This window comes from Vanacampus margaritifer, chromosome 13 (assembly GCF_051991255.1).
Source record: "Vanacampus margaritifer isolate UIUO_Vmar chromosome 13, RoL_Vmar_1.0, whole genome shotgun sequence".
NCBI classification, from domain to species: Eukaryota; Metazoa; Chordata; class Actinopteri; order Syngnathiformes; family Syngnathidae; genus Vanacampus; species Vanacampus margaritifer.
The window spans coordinates 14270272-14291415 of NC_135444.1; the positions used below are offsets into that span (position 1 = coordinate 14270272).

Genomic DNA, 21144 nt, shown 5'->3' on the forward strand with positions numbered 1-21144 from the left:
GTCGTTAGTCTTCAAACTTCACATCCTCCAAGTGGTAGATGGAAAGTAAACATTACACGTTGACATTATTTTAGGCTTCAGCTTCGTTAACTACATCTACAACTAAATACATCATGATATCATTCACATTTCTTAAGTCAGTCTAACTAAAGCTAATATTAGCCTGCTAGCACCAACCAACAGAACGTGAACTTTGACGATGTACGTGCTGCTATTTTACTGACTTTGTCAAATTAGGACAAGAAAGTTGGCACGGACAGTTCACAAGTATTTTTTTATTTTATTTTAATTTATTTCTTTTCTTCTTTTTTTTTTTTACCTCAGGTAAGCTCTATTTATTGTATGGCGGACCAAAACTGCCAACATTCAAAATAAATAAATTGCTAAATAAATAAATAAATGACTCAAATAAAAAATAAAAACGGATATATAAAAAATAGATATAATTATATATATTTCCATTTATATTTATATTTTTGGATAGATTTTTTTATATCCGTTTTTATTTTGACTTTTAGTCATTTAATTATTTATGCATTTAATCATTTATTTATTTTGAATTTTGGCCGTTTTGGTCCTCCATACTTTTGAAGAAAAGCAGACTACGCCCTGGATTGGTAGTTGGTAAAATCCATGGCAACTGCGTGTGTACCACTGCTGCACGATAACAACTGATGTACCATTTATCTATTTTCGTTTTATTTATTTATTTTAATCCTGTTTAGGGTGGCTGAAATGAAAGTGGATCCCAGATTGACTGCACCAAGTACAGGGCGCCGATTCGCCGGTCCATCCATGGTTGATTCAATTGCCAGGTGGGCCATTTATCATGAATCAATACCACACTGTCAGTGCCATGTGTACATTCTACACTAGCAGTAATCAATGTGGTGTAGCCTGCATATATGGCAAAACACCCAAATATTTTTATTGGCCACTTTCAAAGTTTCCAATTCAATACAAAGTGCCTGCTGTCATCTGGATTATCTGTGCATGTGATGCAGGAATTCACAATGCGTGCAGGGGGTGAGGCCTAATAGCCCTGCGCTTATTAGTGCATTAGTGCAAAATCGGCAGCAGTATTACATAAATACTACATGCAGACTTGGGAAGACTGTACATGGACAATAAAACTGTATATTGTTGAAGTAGAGCTGAAACCTCCTATAACACAATTTGGTAAATTTGGCCAATCTAAAGTGTTGAAAATGTATGACCCACACTATTGTTTAGAGTGCCAACCTTCTCCACTAGATGGCAGTGATGTATTCCATCACATCAGGACAAACAAGTTTGGCCTACCAACCAGAGTTCTCCCCACCTGCCTGGTCAGTCAAACATTCACATGATTCAAGTTGAATGTCCAGTTCAGATTGGACACAGTTTAGTGTGCAATTCTTCACTTTCATGCCGTGTCATGGAGCCCTACCACATGAAAGGGGGCCCCGATACGTGCGAAAGATCATACATTTGAGGGCGCTCCCCGTTCCCTCCGCCATGCTGTAGTCATTTGTTTGGCTCGGCAGCTGTGATGCAAACCATATGAGTGAACGGGCAGACACCCAGTGAAAGAAGCAGCCCACCCACGGCTCGCGGGCTCCTTCCCAGGTCAGGCGGCATTCCTTCTCAGGCCCTAGGGATGTGGACTAATGAAGGCAACCGACATCCTTCACGAGGACTGGGATATTACAACATGTGCTACCTTTAAAAAAAAAAAAAAAGGGTGGGGGGGGGAGAAAACGATCAAAAGAGAACATAAAATATGGTGTCAGACAGACTTACTAGTAAGGAGGTGAACGAGTGCAGAGGCCTTGGGATGCAATGTGACAACACGAGCCTCGTTTTTAGTCACGAAAATACATTCAGGTGTAAGAGGAGTCTTTATTTCTTACTTGCTAACCATGCCCTTGAAAAAAAATATTCACTTGAATGAAAAACACCTACAGGCCATAAATATAAAGCAATCAAAAGAAAAACGAGTGCGTCTTCTTGTGCCATGTGACAGCATATAGGCGAGGTCATAAAGTGCTTGTTTACCGAAAATACATTATGCATGCTAGTGACAAAGATACAAATGTGAGTTTAACAACAAGATTTACATTTTCGTAGTTTTGAAGGTTAATGCATCGCAAACTTTCTTTGTACAGTCGACACCAAGTAGCGGAAATTTATCTGTATTTAATGCCTTGTGAAGTGCATTTGGGGGTGGGGGAGATAATATACTGTACATATTATTTAACACAAAGCATTCTTTAAAAAAATGCTGATAAACATTTCATATTGATATCAAAATGGGCGAGAAAACCCTCACATCCCTCCCGATTTTTTCTTTTAAGTAAATAACAAAAAAAAAACATTAAAAATGCTGAAATAAAATCCGTAATATGCGAATCTGCGGATGCCGAATGCGGGCGTTAACTGTATTAGCATTAAGCCATGAAGAACCGAGTACCTTCCTTCACTCCCTCCTTCCTTCCCACGCTTTCATTTACCACAAGAGTTGGGGAATCACTGCAACCGCAGCCGTTGGATCAGATAACAGTGAAAGCAGACTGTCAATAAACTGCGGCAACGCTGGAATGGTCTGATCATCGTAGGCACTTGATATTAATTAGATTTGGCACATGCTGGTTAGAAGAAGTCCCCCGGTTATAGAGCGTGAGATCACGGTCTCTGGTTTCTATCACAGAAACCACATTAAGAAGAAGTCAGGTCCATAAGTATTTGGACAATAACAGAATTTTGCTTTGCCGTTATGTACACCATGACTGTGGATTTGAAAGATAGTCATCAAGGTGTGATTGAAGTGTTGGCTTCAATCTAAGAGTTTTGACAAAAATAGGATATCGAACATTTAGGTATGACCTTCAAAAGTATTTGGACCAAGTGATATGATATCATTGTATTGGCTGGCAACTATTTCAGGGTGTACTTCGCCTTTACCAGTCAGCTGTAAATATATACATATCATTTGGAGTGAATGACTGCCTGAAGTCTGGAGCTCAAATTATTATTATTTTTTTAACTCATTCTTTGCCATTGACGGCTTTAGACGTCAAAAATTCATTTAAACTATTTATCTTAGTTTAACAAGAGTATGAAAACCTAAAAAAAAGTTTTTCTTGTACATTCAGAACACATATAAAACTTGTGATTAATCGTGAGTTAACTATTGAAGTAATGTGATTAATTAAAATAAATAAATTTAATCGCCTGACGACCTAAATTATATTTAAAAAAAATTTAAGTAATCTTTTTTCAAAAACCTAATTTTTAATAATCTTTTCTTTTCGTTTTTTAAAATAATCTTTTTTCAAAAAAAGAAAAGATTATTAAAATTAGGGCGTCAGGCGATAACAATTTGTAATTGTAATTAATCGCTTTACTTCAATAGTTAACTCATGATTAATCACAAATTTAATTTCTGGTCTAAATGTACAATTTTTTTTTTCATACTCTTGTTAACAAAAGTGGAAAAAAATATTAAACTAATAGAAATAGTTCAAATGAATTTTTGGACGTCTATAGCCGTCAATGGCAGTTAATGATTTAAACAGGCAGACAGACACACGATCAGTGGTGGAAGGTGATCTCCAAATGCCCACTTCACAACGGCCAACTTAACATCATCCGCAAGTGGAAATCTTCTTACAATTCCATACAAATGTAGTTTGTGTGCGCTGATCTCCTGCATGGACTCCAGTGAGTCCGTTATTCTCCCGCCATGTAGACCGTGAGCATCTCCTGAATTGAAAGGTAATTGAGAGGAGCCGCTTCGACTGGCTAGAATCGAGTTGGCTGCGTTCACTCTCACAACAAAAATTCAAAAATTTGCGCTGTGCACGAAAAGAGGGCCATGATGACAGAATCTTTTTTCCCCATAATCCCCAGATGTCCAGAACATTATGGGTTGGCGTATTACTGCCAAAAGCTAAAGCCAAGAAATTCCTTCATGAATGTAAATAAATGGATTCACAACATAGTGCAAACTGTTAACCACTGGTTTAAAAAAAACAAAACAACTGGGAGCATTCAAGAACAGGAAGGCCTGATCAAACTTGGACTTGTGAATAAAAAAAAGCATAAGCTCCAATGTTTTGGAATATAAATCTTTGGACAGAAAAAAAACAGTGTCAACTTGTATCAGAATTGGCAGAGAAGAAAAAGAACAGCTCATGATACAAAGTATACCACATCGTTTGTCAAACACGTGTGTTTAATAATGATGACTTGTGTGGCAATTGCCACCGTGGATAATGACACAATGTTAAAAAAAAAAAAAAGACACACTGACTGGGAAATAGAGAGAGGTACAGCCAACAGTGGTTGAGTTCTTGAGTGATTGAGTTATTGAAGTGATCTTGGAGATTTAAAAGGTACAAAAAACACATACATGGATGTGAACCAGCACACATTCACAATAATGCACGATCTTCTTCACCCATGGCTTTATTTGACAATGATATCACGTCATTATTTCAAGGGGAAGTCAATCCTAAACAGTTCTTGACAATAGTATGTAATATGTGACCTCACTAGTCTAAACATGACATTCTGATTAATATTACATTAATATTTCATTTGTGGAATATGAGTTATGCAGCAAAATCCAGCTGTTTTTATCCATGTCGGTGGGCGGCCATTTTGCCACTTGCTGTCGAGTGAAAATGACATCATAGTTGCTCAGGTCTAGGTAACAACCAATCACAGCTCACCTGTTTTCTGAAGCTAAGCTGTGATTGGTTGTTACCTTAGACCTGAGCAACTGTGATGTCATTTTCACTCAACAAAAAAATGACAAAATGGCCGCCTTCTGATATTGATAAAAACTGCTGGATTTTGCTGCTTAACTCATATTCCACTAACGCAATATTAACCAGAATAACATATTTAGACTAGTTCTGCTGCGTAGAACATATCATTGTCAATATTTTTTTTTTTGTTGACTTCCGCTTTAAGCCTCAGAAAATTGCGGTCTTCTTCATAAAATGGATGCTGTTTTGTAATTGCATCTTGGGTTTTTTCTAAATCAATTGCGGTCCTGTATAAAGAAAATAATCACTGCTCAAATAATTATATAACTAATTCTTTATGACTGAAAGACACAGAGGGGAAAAATAATCCACTGTAATGACTTCAGGCTTTATCCACATTCAGTGATTATTAAACAATAGCAAGTGTTTCCCCAAAAACTTCAAATTGCCTGTGATTAATGACAAAAATCCAAACTATTGTGGTGGACTTTTAATGAGCCTGTAATTAATCTAATATGGCGTTTATGAGGTCATGTCAGTGGCCAGCATCTGGCGCTTGGAAGGATCATTTCCCGACTCTGGAAATTGAGTCAGCGTCAAAGTGTCGTGCCTGCCCCGTCTTAGTACTGGCTGAGAGCAGCGCCCATCCCAGCAGCATAATTCCATCTGGGCTAAATATTTATACAGAGGAGGAGGGTGGAGAGAAGTGGGTGGAGGAGGGCAACATCACTTAGCCACAACACATTCATTCACATAAGGAAAGAGAGGCTTCTACACCAAGTTAGTGTGAGAAGATTAGAGCTGTAGGAACATCATTTCTATCTCTTGTCGTAACTTTTTTTTTTCTTTTTGGAAGTGCCGCACAAGATGAAGAGCTTTGTGCTTTTTGCTGTTATTATCACTTTGTGCCAGATTGGGAGGAACCATGTCAGTGGTAAGTAGACTTTGGATTGTAATTGAATTAGTAGGTGTATTTTTTTTTTCTATTATTGTGCAAAACAGCTTCCAAAGTGTTAATGGAAAATAGTATCACTTGTTAAAAAAAAAAAAATGATGGAAGAAGCTAATTGACTTATTCACTGCCATTGACAGCTATAGACGTCAAAAATTATTTTTAAGTATTTCTAGTTCAACATTTTTTCCCACTTTTTTTTAACAAAAGTATAAAAACCTAGAATATTTTTTTGTATTAGAACAGATATAAAATTTGTGATTAATCGTAAGTTAACTAGTGAAGTCATGCGATTAATTACGTAAAAAAAAAATTATCGCCCGACGCCCCTAATAAAAAAATAAAAAATAAAATAAAAAACATTAAAAAATAAAAAATTTAAATTTAAGAAAAGGTTACTAAAAATTAGGGGCATCAGGCGATTAAAATTTGTAATCGCATGACTTCACTAGTTAACTCACAATTAATCACAAATTTTATATCTGTTCTAAATGTACCAAAAAAATCAAGCTTTTCATACTCTTGTTAACAAAAATGGAAAAAAATAGTTAAAAACTAATAAATATAGTTCAAATGTTTTTTGGACGTCTAGCTGTATAGCTGTCAATGGCAGTGAATGAGTTAATAGGCTTTGACTATTAAGAGCAAGATTGCACAAATTTAGGCTTGGGGACTTAAAATGTGTCACAAATGAATTTTTAGTTAGTATTTTTATTTTTTCAGGTCATTAATGATTAATTTAATGACTGAATTAATGTTATTTATAATAATCTTGCAAAAGGACTAAAGGTCAATTTATTTGCAATTACTGTCTAATATGTTTTAATATGTTTGGGTGGAGGGGGGGGGGAGTTTAAAAAAGTTCAGTGAAACCTGGATCCAAAAGTCAGCTCAAGGCTAATCATTTTATGATAACTAGACCACTGACTTCTCCCACATTATCCTAATATAACTACTACATACCAGTTGCTAAAAGGGTAACTTTTTAACATTGTAAGACAGTACAAACCTGACAGTTCTTGACTGTCTAGTGAATGATACAAACTCCTGACTTTAAATATATTTCAAAATAAAAGTCCCAAATTGTTTATTTCTTGTTCGCCAATGACACAAATGCATAACTACAGTACACACATAATATCTATCAACCTGCCTTCTTAATTATCTGCTCACTGCATATCTCTTCTTACCTATCTATCTGACTCATACTTTGTGTTTTTTTTTTTTTTTTGCAGCGGGGATGTGCTGGCTACAGCAAGGCCAGCGGTGTGACATGGTGCTGATGAGAGGGGTCACCAGAGAAGAGTGCTGCGCGGGGGGCCGGCTGGACACGGCATGGTCCAACACCAGCCTCCCCATGAATGAGGTCAGCCTGTTGGGCTTCCTGGGCATCGTCTCCTGTAAACCCTGCAAAGGTAAACGCACAAGGAAAGAAAGCAACTTGTGTCACTTTTTAGGGTTTTACTTTTTATCTCCGGGCAACAGCAACCCGTTCTGTTTTCTATCGTGCTCATCTTGACTGTTCGCAGGCCACGTTACATGAACACACTATGAGTGAGGGTATTTGGAGGAAAAACAAATGCAAATTGTCCATGTCCGTTACTTGAACTCAACACTAGTTACACTTGCACAATACTTACTGTTTATTGCTATGGGTGTAGTTTGGCATAGTGTAACACTGTACACTTATACTCAATGCTGAGACCGGTTTGTAATCTTTTGTAGCTAAATGTGTTCTCTTGGTTAGCAACATGAGATGGTCAATACAATGCTGTCTTAAATATGAAAAAAAAAGAAAGAAAAAGACACCGTGTATAGTAAGGCTTTTTTTTTAAACGAAAAAGACCACGTATATACAGTATAGTAAGGCTGTTTTTGTTTTTTTTTAATAATAAATGACCAAAACATTTTTTTGCAAAAAAACAACAAACGACCATGGCTTACAAACATAAGACGTTTTTTTTTTAATAATAAATGACCAAAGCATTTTTTTGCTAAAAAAAACAACAACAAAAAAACGACCATTATAGTAAGGCGTATTTTTTTTAAACAGCCAAGGCTTCTTTAAAAAAAATAAAAATAATAAGAAGAAAGACCATGTATATATAGTAAGGCTGTTTTTTTTTTTTATAATAAATGACCAAAACATTTTTCTGCAAAAAAACAACAAACGACCATGGCTTACAAACGTAAGACGTTTTTTTATAATAAATGACCAAAGCATTTTTTTGCTAAAAAAAACCCAAAAGAACGACCATGTATAGTAAGGCATTTTTTTTTTTAACAACCAAGGCTTCTTTAAAAAAAAAAAAAAAAAGAACATGCATATATAGTAAGGCGTTTTTTTTTTTTAAATAATAAATGACCAAAGCATTTTTTTGCAAAAAAACCCAACAAATGACCATGTATAGTAAGGTGTTTTTTTTTTTAAACGACCAAGGCTTTTTTTTTGAGAAAAAAAAGACCATGTATGGTAAGGTGTTTTTTTTAATAATAAATGACCAAAGCATTTTTTGTTAAAACAAAAAAAAAACGACCATGTATATATAGTAAGGTGTTGTTTTTTAAACGACCGAGGCTTTTTATTTTTTTAAACGACCATGATATAGCAAGGTGTAAAAAAAAAAGATTATGTATAGTAAGGCGTTTTTTTTAAACAAAAAAAAAGACCATGTATAGTAAGGCGTTTTTTTTTTTTTTTATAATAAATGACCAAAGCATTTTTTTGCTAAAAAAAAAACAAAAAACGACCATAATACAGTACATGTAATGTACTGCTTAAAATGTTCAATCAAATAAAGAATCAGATACCGTACAGTAAAATGTCAAATGCAAGTACTTAACTTAAAAATGAAAGACGATGACAAAATTATCAGCTGCGCTAATTTTTATATTTATAGCTATATTTTGGAGTGGAATGAAAATTGTAGAATATAGTACCTTCTTTTTATTCACAATCAAGTTTGCGATGTAACTTGCTAGCAAAAGGCAGACGTGGGTGAGAGAGCGTGAGGCGCTCCACAATACTCCGCCCACCCACGAATCTCCGCGAGGTTCATCCAGGTTCACTTGAGTTATGTGGTCATGCGATTCATCTGGACTTGACACCAGACTCAAAGAAAGCAATGTGGGGGGTGGGGGGTGGTAGGGGTGGGGGTGGGGGTGCGGTTGAGTACAACAAAGTAAAGATAAAAGTGCACGTCCCACGTGTGTTTCCAGGGCATCACGTCTGATTTGAGGTCATCCATCCTTCAAATTGGAAAGGGAGTAAGAACACTCATGGCCAGCGACCATTAATGAACACCACCTTGGATTTTTGTGGCAAGGCATGAAACGGAAAGTTCGAAATAGTGCAAGTACTGTATTCGTAATATATTTTTGAGGTCCCCCAATTTGGTTGGTTTTACCATCCGTCTATTCATTTTCTTTCGTGCTATGGACAATTTAGAGTCTTCAATTAATCTAAAATGCATGTTTGTGAAATTTGTCAGTCAGAGAAAAGACACGCAAGCACGGGGGCCAACATGTGAACTCCACACTCAATGGCCAAAATTCAAACCCGGACATCAGAACTGTGAGATTCACCGTGCTGTCGGTTTTTCCAAACGACACGTTCATGTTAGAAAGATTGTAAACCGGGAAAAGATGTCTGCTATTTTGGTTTGCAGCAGCTAAAATGATAACCTTCCAAATTTGAACCAAGTATACTACTAATTTGAACAGTGGCTAGTAGACGTGCTTCCAATTTTGTTAGCAATCAGATGAAGTCTCTCGGCAAGATTGTTTTTGTATGAAAACAACTCTGTGACTGCTTCTAAGCAAAACAGCAGTTTTTTTTGTGGGATTTATGATAGACATGTCTACCAAATTTCACGTTGCGATGTGAAACGGGCTTTGGTATTAACTCATATTAACTATATTAACTAATTCACTGCCATTGATGGCTGTAGATGTCAAAAATTCATTTGAACTATTTCTATAAGTTTAACATTTTTCTCCCACTTTTGTTAACAAGGGTATGAAAACCTAGAATTTTTTTAATTGTACATTTAGAACAGATATAAAATTTGTGATTAATCGTGAGTTAACTAGTGAAGTCTTGCAATTAATTACGATAAGAAAATGTAATCGCCTAACGCCCCTAATTTTTTATAATCTTTTTTTTAATCATGTCAGTCGATTAAATCTTTTTAATTGTAATTAATCGCATGACTTCAATAGTTAACTCGCGATTAATTTTATATCTATCTGTTCTAAATGTACAATAAAAAAAATCTAGGTTTTCATTCTTTTGCTAACAAAAGTGGGAAAAATGTTAAATAGAAATAATTCAAATGAATTTTTGACGTCTGTAGCCGTCAATGGCAGCGAATGAGTTAAAAACAAAAAAATCTAATTAAAAAAAGCTGAAATGCAAAAGTTGTGATTTATTTAGCCTCAAAATAATAACACCAAAGGAGAAAAAAAAAGTAATTTCAAGACCGCTTTGGTGTGTGCGCTGATCGTAATAAAACGTTTGACTGAACCGTTGTAAAAAATTTTTTAAAAAGTTTTAAAAAAGCAATAGTTTAAACATAGCATCCTATTTCTCATAAATTTTGTATGGCCTATGGATGAGTTTCTAAAACCTGATAGGAAGGTTCTCTTCAAAGGTCCTGGGAACCAATAGGCCTGTATTTTTGCTACGGACTAAAATTACGCTTCCAACCGAGCACCGGCAACGTATCTCATCGTCTCTGTCTCTCGGGACGTCAAACTTTCCGCCAAAGTCATTTGAACTCCAACTGCCGTTTCCACCCTCTCCCTCCCGCCTCTGCGGGAGCCGAGGCCGTGTCTGCGTGCGGCCGCTTCGCATTGGATGTGTTATGAAAACACGGCAGGCCCGCATTCCATCGGACGCGACGCCCCATTGCGTACCGCTCACCGAAAGCAATGTGCTTATTGTAAATACAGAATCAGGAGAGGTTCGAACTTGAGTCGTAGTTATGAAGGAGAGTAAAGTGCGGGCTCATAAAAGCTGGTGGCCAAAGTGCTCAAACTCTGTATCCAAGAGAAGTACCGATACCTGAGTGAGTAACTAAGTTTGAAAATCACTTCTTTTTTCACAGAGACGTGTGAGGGCGTGAAGTGCGGCGTCGGGAAAGTGTGCAAAATGAAGATGGGAAGGCCGCAGTGCGTGTGCGCTCCAGATTGTTCCCACATCGGACGCAGGCACGCCGTGTGCGGCAGCGACGGGAGGTCGTACAAGGACGAGTGTGTCCTGCTCATGGCCCGCTGCATGGGACACCCCGACCTGGAGGTCATGTACCAGGGAGAGTGCAAAAGTATGTGTGACCCCTTTAAGTGAACCCCTACATAACGTGGGAATTACAGTGGAGGTTGAATTTGTTCTGTGACCATGTTAGTAACTTATAACTCAAAATCTTCTTTTCTCATTGAAATAATACGGGCCTCCGCTGTTCACGTGAAATAGAGACCAGGTAGGCCCATGAATAGTGAAAATCTGCATATAATTGACATCCATTGAAATGCATTGGGTGAGGTGGGCGGCTTTAAAGCCCCCCACGCCCCAATTTCTTCAAAAATCACTGATAAACAATTGTTTGGACCTTGAAAAAAAACCCACATAAATCTCAATCACAATATTGAGCATAATTATTATTATTTTTTATTAGATAATTTTTCAAATTCACTCAGCCCTATACACTTTAAAAACACTTGGGTCAAAAGTAACCCAATTATGGATCAAAAATGGACCGATCCATTTTATGGGTCAAATTGACCCAACTTTCTGGGTTGTTTTATGCAAAATGACCCAATTTTTTTAACCCAAGTAAATGATCTGACCAATATTTATGACTTGTTTTACACTAAAAGACCAATTTCTTGACTCAAAGTTGGGTCAAATTGACCCAACTTTCTGGGTTGTTTTATGCAAAATTACCCAATTTTTTTAACCCAAGTAAATGATCTGACCAATATTTATGAGTTGTTTTACACTAAAAAAACAATTTCTTGACTCAAAGTTGGGTCAAATTGACCCAACTTTCTGGGTTGTTTTATGCAAAATGACCCAATTTTTTTTTAACCCAAGTAAAAGAACTGACCAATGTTTATGAGTTGTTTTACACTAAAAAAACAATTTCTTGACTCAAAGTTGGGTCAAATTGACCCAACTTTCTGGGTTGTTTTATGCAAAATGACCCTTTTTTTTTTTAACCCAAGTAAATGATCTGACCAATATTTATGAGTTGTTTTACACTAAAAGACCAATTTCTTGACTCAAAGTTGGGTCAAATTGACCCAAATTTCTGGGTTGTTTTATGCAAAATGACCCAATTTTTTTTTAACCCAAGTAAAGGATCTGACCAATATTTATGAGTTGTTTTACACTAAAAGACCAATTTCTTGACTCAAAGTTGGGTCAAATTGACCCATAGTTGGGTTATTTTTGACCCAACTGTTTTCAGAATCTGATAGATAATGATGGTATTCAAGCATTTTTGATGTGTTTTGGCAGAGTCGTGCTCCAATGTAGTGTGTCCGGGAACGCACACCTGCGTGACCGACCAGACCAACAGCGCCCACTGCGTCATGTGTCGAGCCACGCCCTGCCCTAAACCGCTGCCCTCCGAGCAACCCATCTGCGGCAACGACAACATCACCTACCCCAGTGCTTGCCACTTGCGCCGCGCCACCTGCTTCCTGGGCCGCTCCATAGGAGTCCGCCACTACGGCCATTGCAACAGTACGGACACCTCAAAATATATCAACTTCTGAAATCACTCCCTCGTCTCATTACCACACTTCCCTTTGCAGGTCCTCCAAGGAAAGCGCACGTATTTGGCGGCATTGAAGAAAACGCCGTCTAGACGTCGACAAACGCTCCACAAGCTGACCTCTGTTGTGTTTATGACAATCATCTTTCCTTGTTGTACACAATTTATTTGATATGGAAGCAGTGGCATGGCGTGGGGGAGGTGCCACGCGAGTGGTCGACCCTCGGGTGAAAATTTTTGTCAAGTTTCCAAAAATATTTACAGTAGTAGCGGTGATTATTTAGTTATTTCGTTATTTAGGAATCCCTGTCCATCTTTGGGCTTCACCGATTAATCGGTCGATATTAGCTTTAGAAGACGTTATTTTATCCTCTTTTTTTTTCATTTATTTAAATTGTCTGATTATTTGGTTATTGGAATTTTATTCTGCCAAATATGTGAATTGGCATTGGCCTAAAATAATAAAATAATAATAAGAATTACATCGGTCGGTGTCAAATGTCAGTGTGCTACTGTGCCAGTAGTTAAAAAAAAAAAATGTGGCAGGGGTAGGTGTCATATCAAAATAAGTGGGGGTCATAGCATAGTAACATTGTTGAAATAATCAGACTAAGTATAACAGCTCTTTTTAATCAAGTTTTCAAGTACAAAACAGCAGGCGGAACTACCAGAACACAACAGCCAATAGAGCGTGTATAACAGTCTGTGATGCCTTCATGGCCCGCCCAGACTGTCGGAAACTACACTAACCCTGCAACCCACCCCCAAAGATTGCTACAGTATAGAAGCGGTGGGGTTAAAAAATGTTAGGATGTGCGGACAATCTGGAGAAACCTCATAGCATTAGCATTGCTAGCAGTAGTAGTGCGCAAATGAACCCCCCCCCCCCCCGCCCCCCAAAAAAAGTCGTTGTTGTTATATTTACACACACACACACAAATTGTGAATCGTAAGTGCCTTGACAGTGTCGACTAGCTTGTTTCCCCCTCGCCTACAGTACATGTATGAGTTCCCGTAGCCCTGAGCTACGGTGGCCCAAAAGGATATAAAAAGCTCAAAACTGGGCCCACTCACTGATCGCTCCGGGTGGAAATGTAACCCACGCTACGCCGCTGTGTGCCGAAGAGCTCTATTGAAAACTGCATGCTAGCTAGTTAGATGCAGAAGAACACATCAAGACAGACACAACTGGAGACGTGTTCATATTGTAAATAGAGTACCGCAAATATTTATTGGAGAAGGTATTAATCACTATTTATGATTCTATCCTAATAACAAATCCATTTATCCTTGGGAAAGCTGAGGCTAAACTATATTTATTGTTCTTTGTTTTTATGCTTTGCCACTTGCGACCACATTTTTTCCGGCCTGGTTTTATGACAAACAGGGTCTTTTCCTCATTATCAAATCTGGGCCGCTAAGCTAAGACCAAGTTTATGGCTTTGACAATTTCAAAGCTGCTGTGAGTGATAAAGTTGTTGTTAGTGTGTGTTTTTTGTTTAAGTGAGCAAAAGCATGTACTTGTAAAGCATTTCATGTTTACACCAGCAACTATGGAAAGCCGTTTGGAGTATTTATTCGATATCGGCGATATCCAGCTGGAGGTTGCACTTTGTTTCACTAGCAGAATAATTCAGTAGTACAACGACTGTTTTACAAGCAACATTTATTTCAACTAATAGTTGTTCTACCAGTGCGCTGAATTGTCTTACTAGCAAGGACATTAGTACAGGGACCTTAACTCATTCGCTGCCATTGACGGCTATAAACGTCAAAAATTCATTTGAAGTATTTCTATTAGTTTAAGATTTTTTTCCACTTTTGTTAACTAGTGAAGTCATGCGATTAATTACAATTTAAAAAAAATTATCTTTTAATAATCATTTCTTTTTTTGAAAAAATATTATTTTAAAAACAAAAAGAAAAGATTATTAAAAATGTGTTTTTTGAAAAAAGATTACTTAAAAAAAGGAAAGAAACAAGACTATTAAAACCTAGAAAAAATTATATTACATTTAGAACAGATATAAAATGTGTGATTAAGTTAACTAGTGAAGTCATGCGATTAATTACCATTAAAAAATGTAATCGCCTGACGAGATGATTATTAAAAATTAGGGGTGCCAGGCGATTAAAATGTTTTATGGTAATTAATCGCATGACTTCAATAGTTAACTCCTGCTTAATCACAAATGTTATATCTGTTCCAAATGTACAATAAAAAAAAAATCTAGGTTTTCATACTCTTGTTAACAAAAGTAGAAAAAAATGTTAAACTAACAGAAATAGTTAAAATGATTTTTTGGACGTTTATAACCGTCAATGGCAGTGAATGAGTTCAGCTGGATATCAAGGAGATCCAGTAAATTCTCAATTGGCTTTCCATAAACAACCCACATCCAAACATTCCTAACATGAACTGCTCTTGTTGTTGTTTTTTCTTTTTCTCAACAATACCTCCTCTGTGGAACGCTCGCTTTTGTTTTTGTTTTATTTTGTAAATACAAGCTTTTGTAGGACGCACTTTGGCTGCATCAATTTGATCGGAATTCCCCCAAAGAATGTAGCGGAGAATATCGAATTAGTCTCGGAATGGACCACAGTAGCCAACACTTGATGTCGCGCCATCAGAGGTGAGTCAGGTCTGTGTCGTGTTGACGGCCCCGATGAACTCCCCGAGTCCGCGGTGAGAATTGGAACTGAGCACACGGACTCCTTATTTGTGTGTGTAACCTACTGTGAAAAAAATGAGTCATAAATGCATCGTATTTTTGTACTGCCGTTTCCACATGATAAAGTTATAACTATCAGACATCCTGCGTCTTCTTTCTCTTTTGTTGATTGATTGATTGATTGAACTTACAGAAGATGATGTCCAGGGTGTCCAACCTCCTGACTCACTGATTCTGAGGTGTAAGGATTTTACTCAAAGAGAAGAGTGAGGTCCCACCAATGGACTCAAAAGCTTCATTCACAAAAGAGAAGGACCAAATGCAAAAATAAAAAAATGTCTGCCTATCTGGCATCAGGCCACAAGGGCAGCAGATTCTCCCCCAGCCACTTCGTTCACCTCCCTTGAGGGATCCCAAGGCATTCCCAGGCCAGCCAGGCGATATAAGCCTTCTCCTGTTGGGAAATCACCAAACCACCTCATCAGGGAATCGCCATATTCAAGCAATATTCATCGAGAACACTTTGTTTAGACCTGTAAGACGCATTAACCATATTGTTAAAAAAATAATAAATTTACTTGACTTCTGGCTGCCCAACTATTGCTCACCTGTTCTTAAACATGCATAATACAGACGCTCCCCTACTTACGACCATTCGAGTTACGAACAACGGTACATACGAACATGTCTGCGCGCATGTCAAAAAATGTTCGGAAAGAGATGCTGTAAGTTTGATTTTTTATTGCGCACCTTTTTCCGAGTACTGTAGTGCTTCTTTCCGCCGCTAATACCGACGCTTGGCGCTGTGAGAGCTCACCCAGCATTGGAGGCTCAGCAACTTGTCGAGGAGGAGGAAGAAGAAGAAACGCCTGTCGCTCATAGATAAAGCCATCGCATTCTTCGAGCAGCAAGACCCAAATATTGAACGTTGCACAAAGGTTGCAAATCAATTGAATGATGCCATACAGTGCTACCGCATCATTTATGATGAAAAAAGAAGAAAACTGTGCAATCGTCGTTAGATCGCTTCTTTCGGCCAGTTTCTAGTAAATCCTCCAAGGAAGATACTCATCAACCCTCATCTTCTTCTCCTCGACCCTCAACTTCTTCCTACATTGAAGTTACGGAGGAGGAAGTAACTTTTGAAGCCCATTCCAGCGACGACGAAGAACCTCTCATGATATAAAATCCTCCTCTTCCTCCTCCTCCTCCTCCATCAAATCCTTAAGCATCGAGTACATCTTCCAAAAGTAAGTTAAACTTCATTTTATTTATCTTATTACGTACATGTACATACTGTGTGTGTCTCTCGCTCTCTCTCTCTAACATACGTAGTACAGTACTGTACGTATTCTCTTTAAACATAAATTATAATACAAAATATAGCACTGAAGCAACTTACGAACAAATTCACCTTACGAACGATCGCTCGGAAGTTACATCACAACCTCTTTCTATGACGCCTGTTCCGGAGGCCGCTCCTCATGCCGTGACACGTCAACGACATCCACATGGGATCCTCCGCACTTCTGCAAATTTCCCCCCTTCTGCTTCCAGTAAACCAGACAGACAACATCAAGGTTTGCAAATGAGCTTGTGTTGAAAGTAGACCCTGCGGACCACCCAGTCAGCAGAAAGAACGGCTCCATCCCACATATGAAACTAATACATATCAGAGCGGGCTCCGCCGTCTCAATCTATCTGCAAGCAGACGCAGTTTCCACGCTCGTAAATTTCCCCACATATTAATCCATATTCTCACACGTCAGCCCGCGCGCCACACGCATGCGGCGATTTCGTAGGTTCGTGGAATTGTTTTCCTTCTTGTGATGGATAATCCTAATTTCTCTGAAATCTTTTTTTTTTTTACACAGTGGAATCTCTAAGGTCGAAGAATATTGAATATTTTTCCATAGGAAATAATGGAGAGTGTTGGCCATCGACAAACATTTTTAATGCATTGTAACATTAACAATTATTACATCCCAGTCAATATCAGCGACGTTTACACAGAACAGTGAAATGGAGAAAAAAAGAAAAAAGTAGTAGGATGACTTTTGTTCCCCAACTCCCTGTGATGCTACTGTATTTACACACACACACACACACACACACACACACACACACACACAAAGACAAGAATATGCAACTTTGTTCCCCCAATACAGTTCCTTTTTTTTTCTCCAGGAGCTCAGTATTGTTCATTCGATTTGACATCATCATTGCTCTCCTTTTTTTTAAAAAAAATAAATAAATTTTTCTTCCTCTTTTTTTTTTTTTTTTACAGTACAGTTCCATTTACACAGGTAAAAAATAAATAAGATAAGAAATCCCCCCCAATGCCCCCCCCCCCCCTTACACGTCAATCAGTGACATTACACAAAAGAACAACATTGGAGAAAAAAGCGGAAAAATGCCGACCCGACTTGCTGGGTTGATTTCAGAAACAAACTTTGGCCGCTTCGTTGTGTTTTGCTGCCATTCATGAGGACAAAAGAAAGAAAAGTGTCAGGTCGTCTTCATAAAAAGAGATGGAAAATTGCTGGGCCAATTGTGTGTTGATTATAAACAATCCCAATTCTGTATGAGTTGTGCTTCGTATAATCTCCCCAAAAAAAAGAAAAAAAAAGTGGGGTCGTCTTTCCAAGGCCGTTAGAAATGCTTAGAAGATGCTACACTCCACTGGAACAGAAGTTTGGCACTACCCTAATGATTTATGGCTTTCTGGTGAAAGTCATGAGATGACCTTGTAACAAGGCTACAACTCACATGGAAACTCGTTGCGCAAATTGCGGTTTGGAAAGTAACCTTAAGCCAAGTCATTTAGCTTTTTTATTTTTTGTCTGCCTAAAGAAAACAGACCACCTTCTTTTATTTACAAGCTTTGGCCCAGATACTTGCTTGTTTTTCGTGGAAACTGTGAATTGTTTTTTTTGCTTACTTTGCAATTAGGCCTTGTGTTTCCCAAACTTTTCCAGCTCAAGGCCCAAATACGAATCCTCATTCCAATGAAGTTGGGACGTTGTGTAAAAGCGTAGATAAAAACTGAACCCAATGATTCGCAAATCCTTTTAAGCCTTGAATACACTACAAAGACGAGATATTTAATGTTCAAACTGATCAACGTTCTTCCTTTTTGTCTGCTTTTGCCTGCAACACAATGCTGGGACAGGGGCAACAAAAGACTTGGAAAGTTGTGGAATGCTAAAAGCAAAAAAAAAAAAAACACCTGTTTGAAATGTTCCACAGGTGAATGTCATTAATTGGGCATAAAAGGAGCACTCCTGAAAGGCTCATTTGGTCCAAACTCAACTGACATGGACTGACGCAAAGTGAAAAGTGTGCTGCGGTCTGACGAGTTCAGAAATCATGGACATAATTTTCTTCGGGCCACAGAGGAAAAGGATAATCTTGCACATTTGTGAATGCACCATTAAGGCTGAAAGCTACAGATGACAAGTGCTAGATTGGCCTGCCAGCAGTCCAGACCACAGCAAATTCTGTAGCGCTAAATTGAGTTTAAAATCTTGTTTTAATAATTTTGAGTTTGAACACTCGCAGTGAAGAAAAAGCTCTACGGATGGTGTTATTTCGTTTTCCACTAGATTTTAAGGACAACTCTAGGTCTGGATTATCCTGTTTTATAACATAAGGATAAAATTACCCACTTCTTGAATTATTTTGTTCATCAGTTAACGTAGAAAAAAGCGTGTGAGACATAAAACAAAACGTTTCGCGATTATCATGAGTAGTCGAATTTTTTATGTTTATTATTTTTCTGTAAAACTAAAAACAAAGTGGATATGGAATTTCACTATACTGTACTATCACGTGGTGTAGTTGGGTTGGAAAATAAGAAATGAGACTAAAACTGTGAGAAATTAACACCCAAAAAATGAAAGGAGATAACACTTTTAAGTGTTATGAAATAACACTGACAGTGTAAAAAAATAACACCAATATGTGAAAGCAGATGTGTCATATAACACTCTGTTGTAATTTCACTCTACCAAAGAGTTACATTTTTACACTTTTTGTAGTGTAAATTTAACTCGGAACTGGTGAGAACTATATAAACTCAGGGAAAGTGTTAAGCTTAACACTATGGGAGTTAAATTTGACTGTGATATGAATCGCAAAACAGGAAAACGGAGATGAAGCTAGATCGAGAGCTACAACTTTCTTCCATGTTATGTTCACATGTTAGTAACGTACTTGGTCATCACTTCAGCTCATGCTTTATTAAACCTGTCAGGATTCAGCAGCAGCGATGAATTCAGGACGGGCACACTTGTTATCGTTATTTTATTATCTCGTGTGCGTGATGCTAAGCCACCTATTGGCTCCCCGGCGTAAAAACAAAGAGAATGTAATCAAATCTGTGGGCATGCTCGAATAGATTGCATGTAGCGCGAGTACACGGAGGGATTACAGCCGCACGCTTGTGTGAGAAAGCCAAACACTTATACACGCATTCACGCACACACAAATACACGATTGATGACAAAGATATTAGTCCAGACACGGCAGAAAGGAATCATTTACACATTCCTCATACTTGCACATTTTTCCAGATTGAGGTTTGATAGACCCCATAGACAGTCAATTATTTAAAACACAAAAGTGATGAGGTTTGGGGTCATTTCAAAACCTAAAATCCGTGACAGGATAAAACAAAAGGATTGTTCAGACCAATCTGAAATGGAAGCTGTGTAGAAAATGTCAATCCTACAGTATATGTATATTTTTTTCACCCATTTAAATTCATTGTTCTAAATAACCCGTCTCACCAAAGCGCAGCGAATAAGCACCTCCGATAACCAACCAAGAGCAAATCAACACTCAGATGCTAATAGCGTACATATGTTTCCTCTTGCACCCTCGATATTTTGATAGCTGCTTTGACGACGTCGTCCCAAACGCTTAATGCGTCACTGTAGCGTTGTAGGGACCTCATCCGGGAACACAATATGTTACTCAGTGTGTGTTTATGTGTGGGATGCACAGCTCCGGTGACACAACAAAAACAGAACGTCTTCATCAAGTGGGACTCAAAACAAGTGACGCAAGAAAGAGGCCCAGGAAGTTCCGGGCAGCAAGCGACTGTTTTTGTTGTGTGTGCGTGTCTGACTGTGTCTGTCATTGTGTGCAGGTGTTTAAATCCGTGATGTAAACTTTAGGAGAACCTTCAAGGACCACTGTCCGCCCTGGACAGCAGCCATTTATTGTCTTTCGAGAGCCTTGTTACCTCCACCAAGGACTTAAAACACACACAGAGTACAGTACAGCTCCTCTACTAAATGCAAATATAAATTCCCCACCAAGTAGAGTTCACACAGTCAAATCCAGCAGTGAGGGTGTGAAAAGATCCCACGGTTTGTTAGGAATTGTTTTGTGTGGTTCACATGACCGGCGGCTGACCCGCAGTCACTCCCCGGCCACATTTGGATGGCTGCGGTGAGCGTTGGACTGGAAGGCCGGTGACGCACCGGGGCACAAAGAGACAATAGATGACCTCAGTCGGGCAGACATAGCAAACCTCCGTGCTATCTGAGCTTCTCTAATCTGGACCCATGGGACAGACAGGTTTCTCCTGCTCCCACATGGAGCCCGCAGACACAACAGCAGACGCGCTAGACACGACATCCACAGAGGAAACGTCCACTCTTAATCTAGTCATCTCCACCATGTTTTGTTTTCAATCTCACAACAGTTTAGGTTATACTTGGGCCGTAAAACAGGAGACGTGAGATTAAATGTCGTGTTTTGTTTAAAAAAAAAAAACTTTTCAAGAATCTCTGTAGTCCTATTTTTTCCGTTTAGTCTTGAATGACCAAATTTCAACTACATTGCTAACCAAAACAGCACCTACTGAGACACAAAAACAATAACTGATTAAATGTGAAAATTTACCACCGTGTTGTAAACGAGTTCAGCATTGATGATCATACGTTGTATGGAGACAGGCATGAGTTTGTAGACATAAG

General features: G+C 38.2%; 1 protein-coding gene across 1 annotated transcript; it reads left to right on the forward strand.

Annotated features, from left to right (window-relative positions):
• The first annotated feature begins 5479 nt into the window (after window positions 1-5479).
• Window positions 5480-15299, forward strand: fstl3 (follistatin-like 3 (secreted glycoprotein)). Its single transcript, XM_077584754.1, has 5 exons — window positions 5480-5688; window positions 6942-7121; window positions 10815-11030; window positions 12227-12454; window positions 12526-15299. Exons 1-5 carry the CDS (start codon window positions 5622-5624, stop codon window positions 12576-12578), a joined length of 744 nt encoding a protein of 247 aa, XP_077440880.1. The 5' UTR covers window positions 5480-5621; the 3' UTR covers window positions 12579-15299.
• The last annotated feature ends 5845 nt before the right edge of the window (window positions 15300-21144 follow it).

Excerpts from the sequence above, each read along its gene's own strand:
- fstl3 (XM_077584754.1), top strand. The coding sequence starts at position 5,622 with ATGAAGAGCTTTGTGCTTTTTGCTGTTATTATCACTTTGTGCCAGATT. Across the intron at positions 7,122-10,814 it reads CTCCTGTAAACCCTGCAAAG|AGACGTGTGAGGGCGTGAAG; the intron begins GTAAACGCACAA and ends CTTTTTTCACAG. Across the intron at positions 12,455-12,525 it reads CCACTACGGCCATTGCAACA|GTCCTCCAAGGAAAGCGCAC; the intron begins GTACGGACACCT and ends TTCCCTTTGCAG.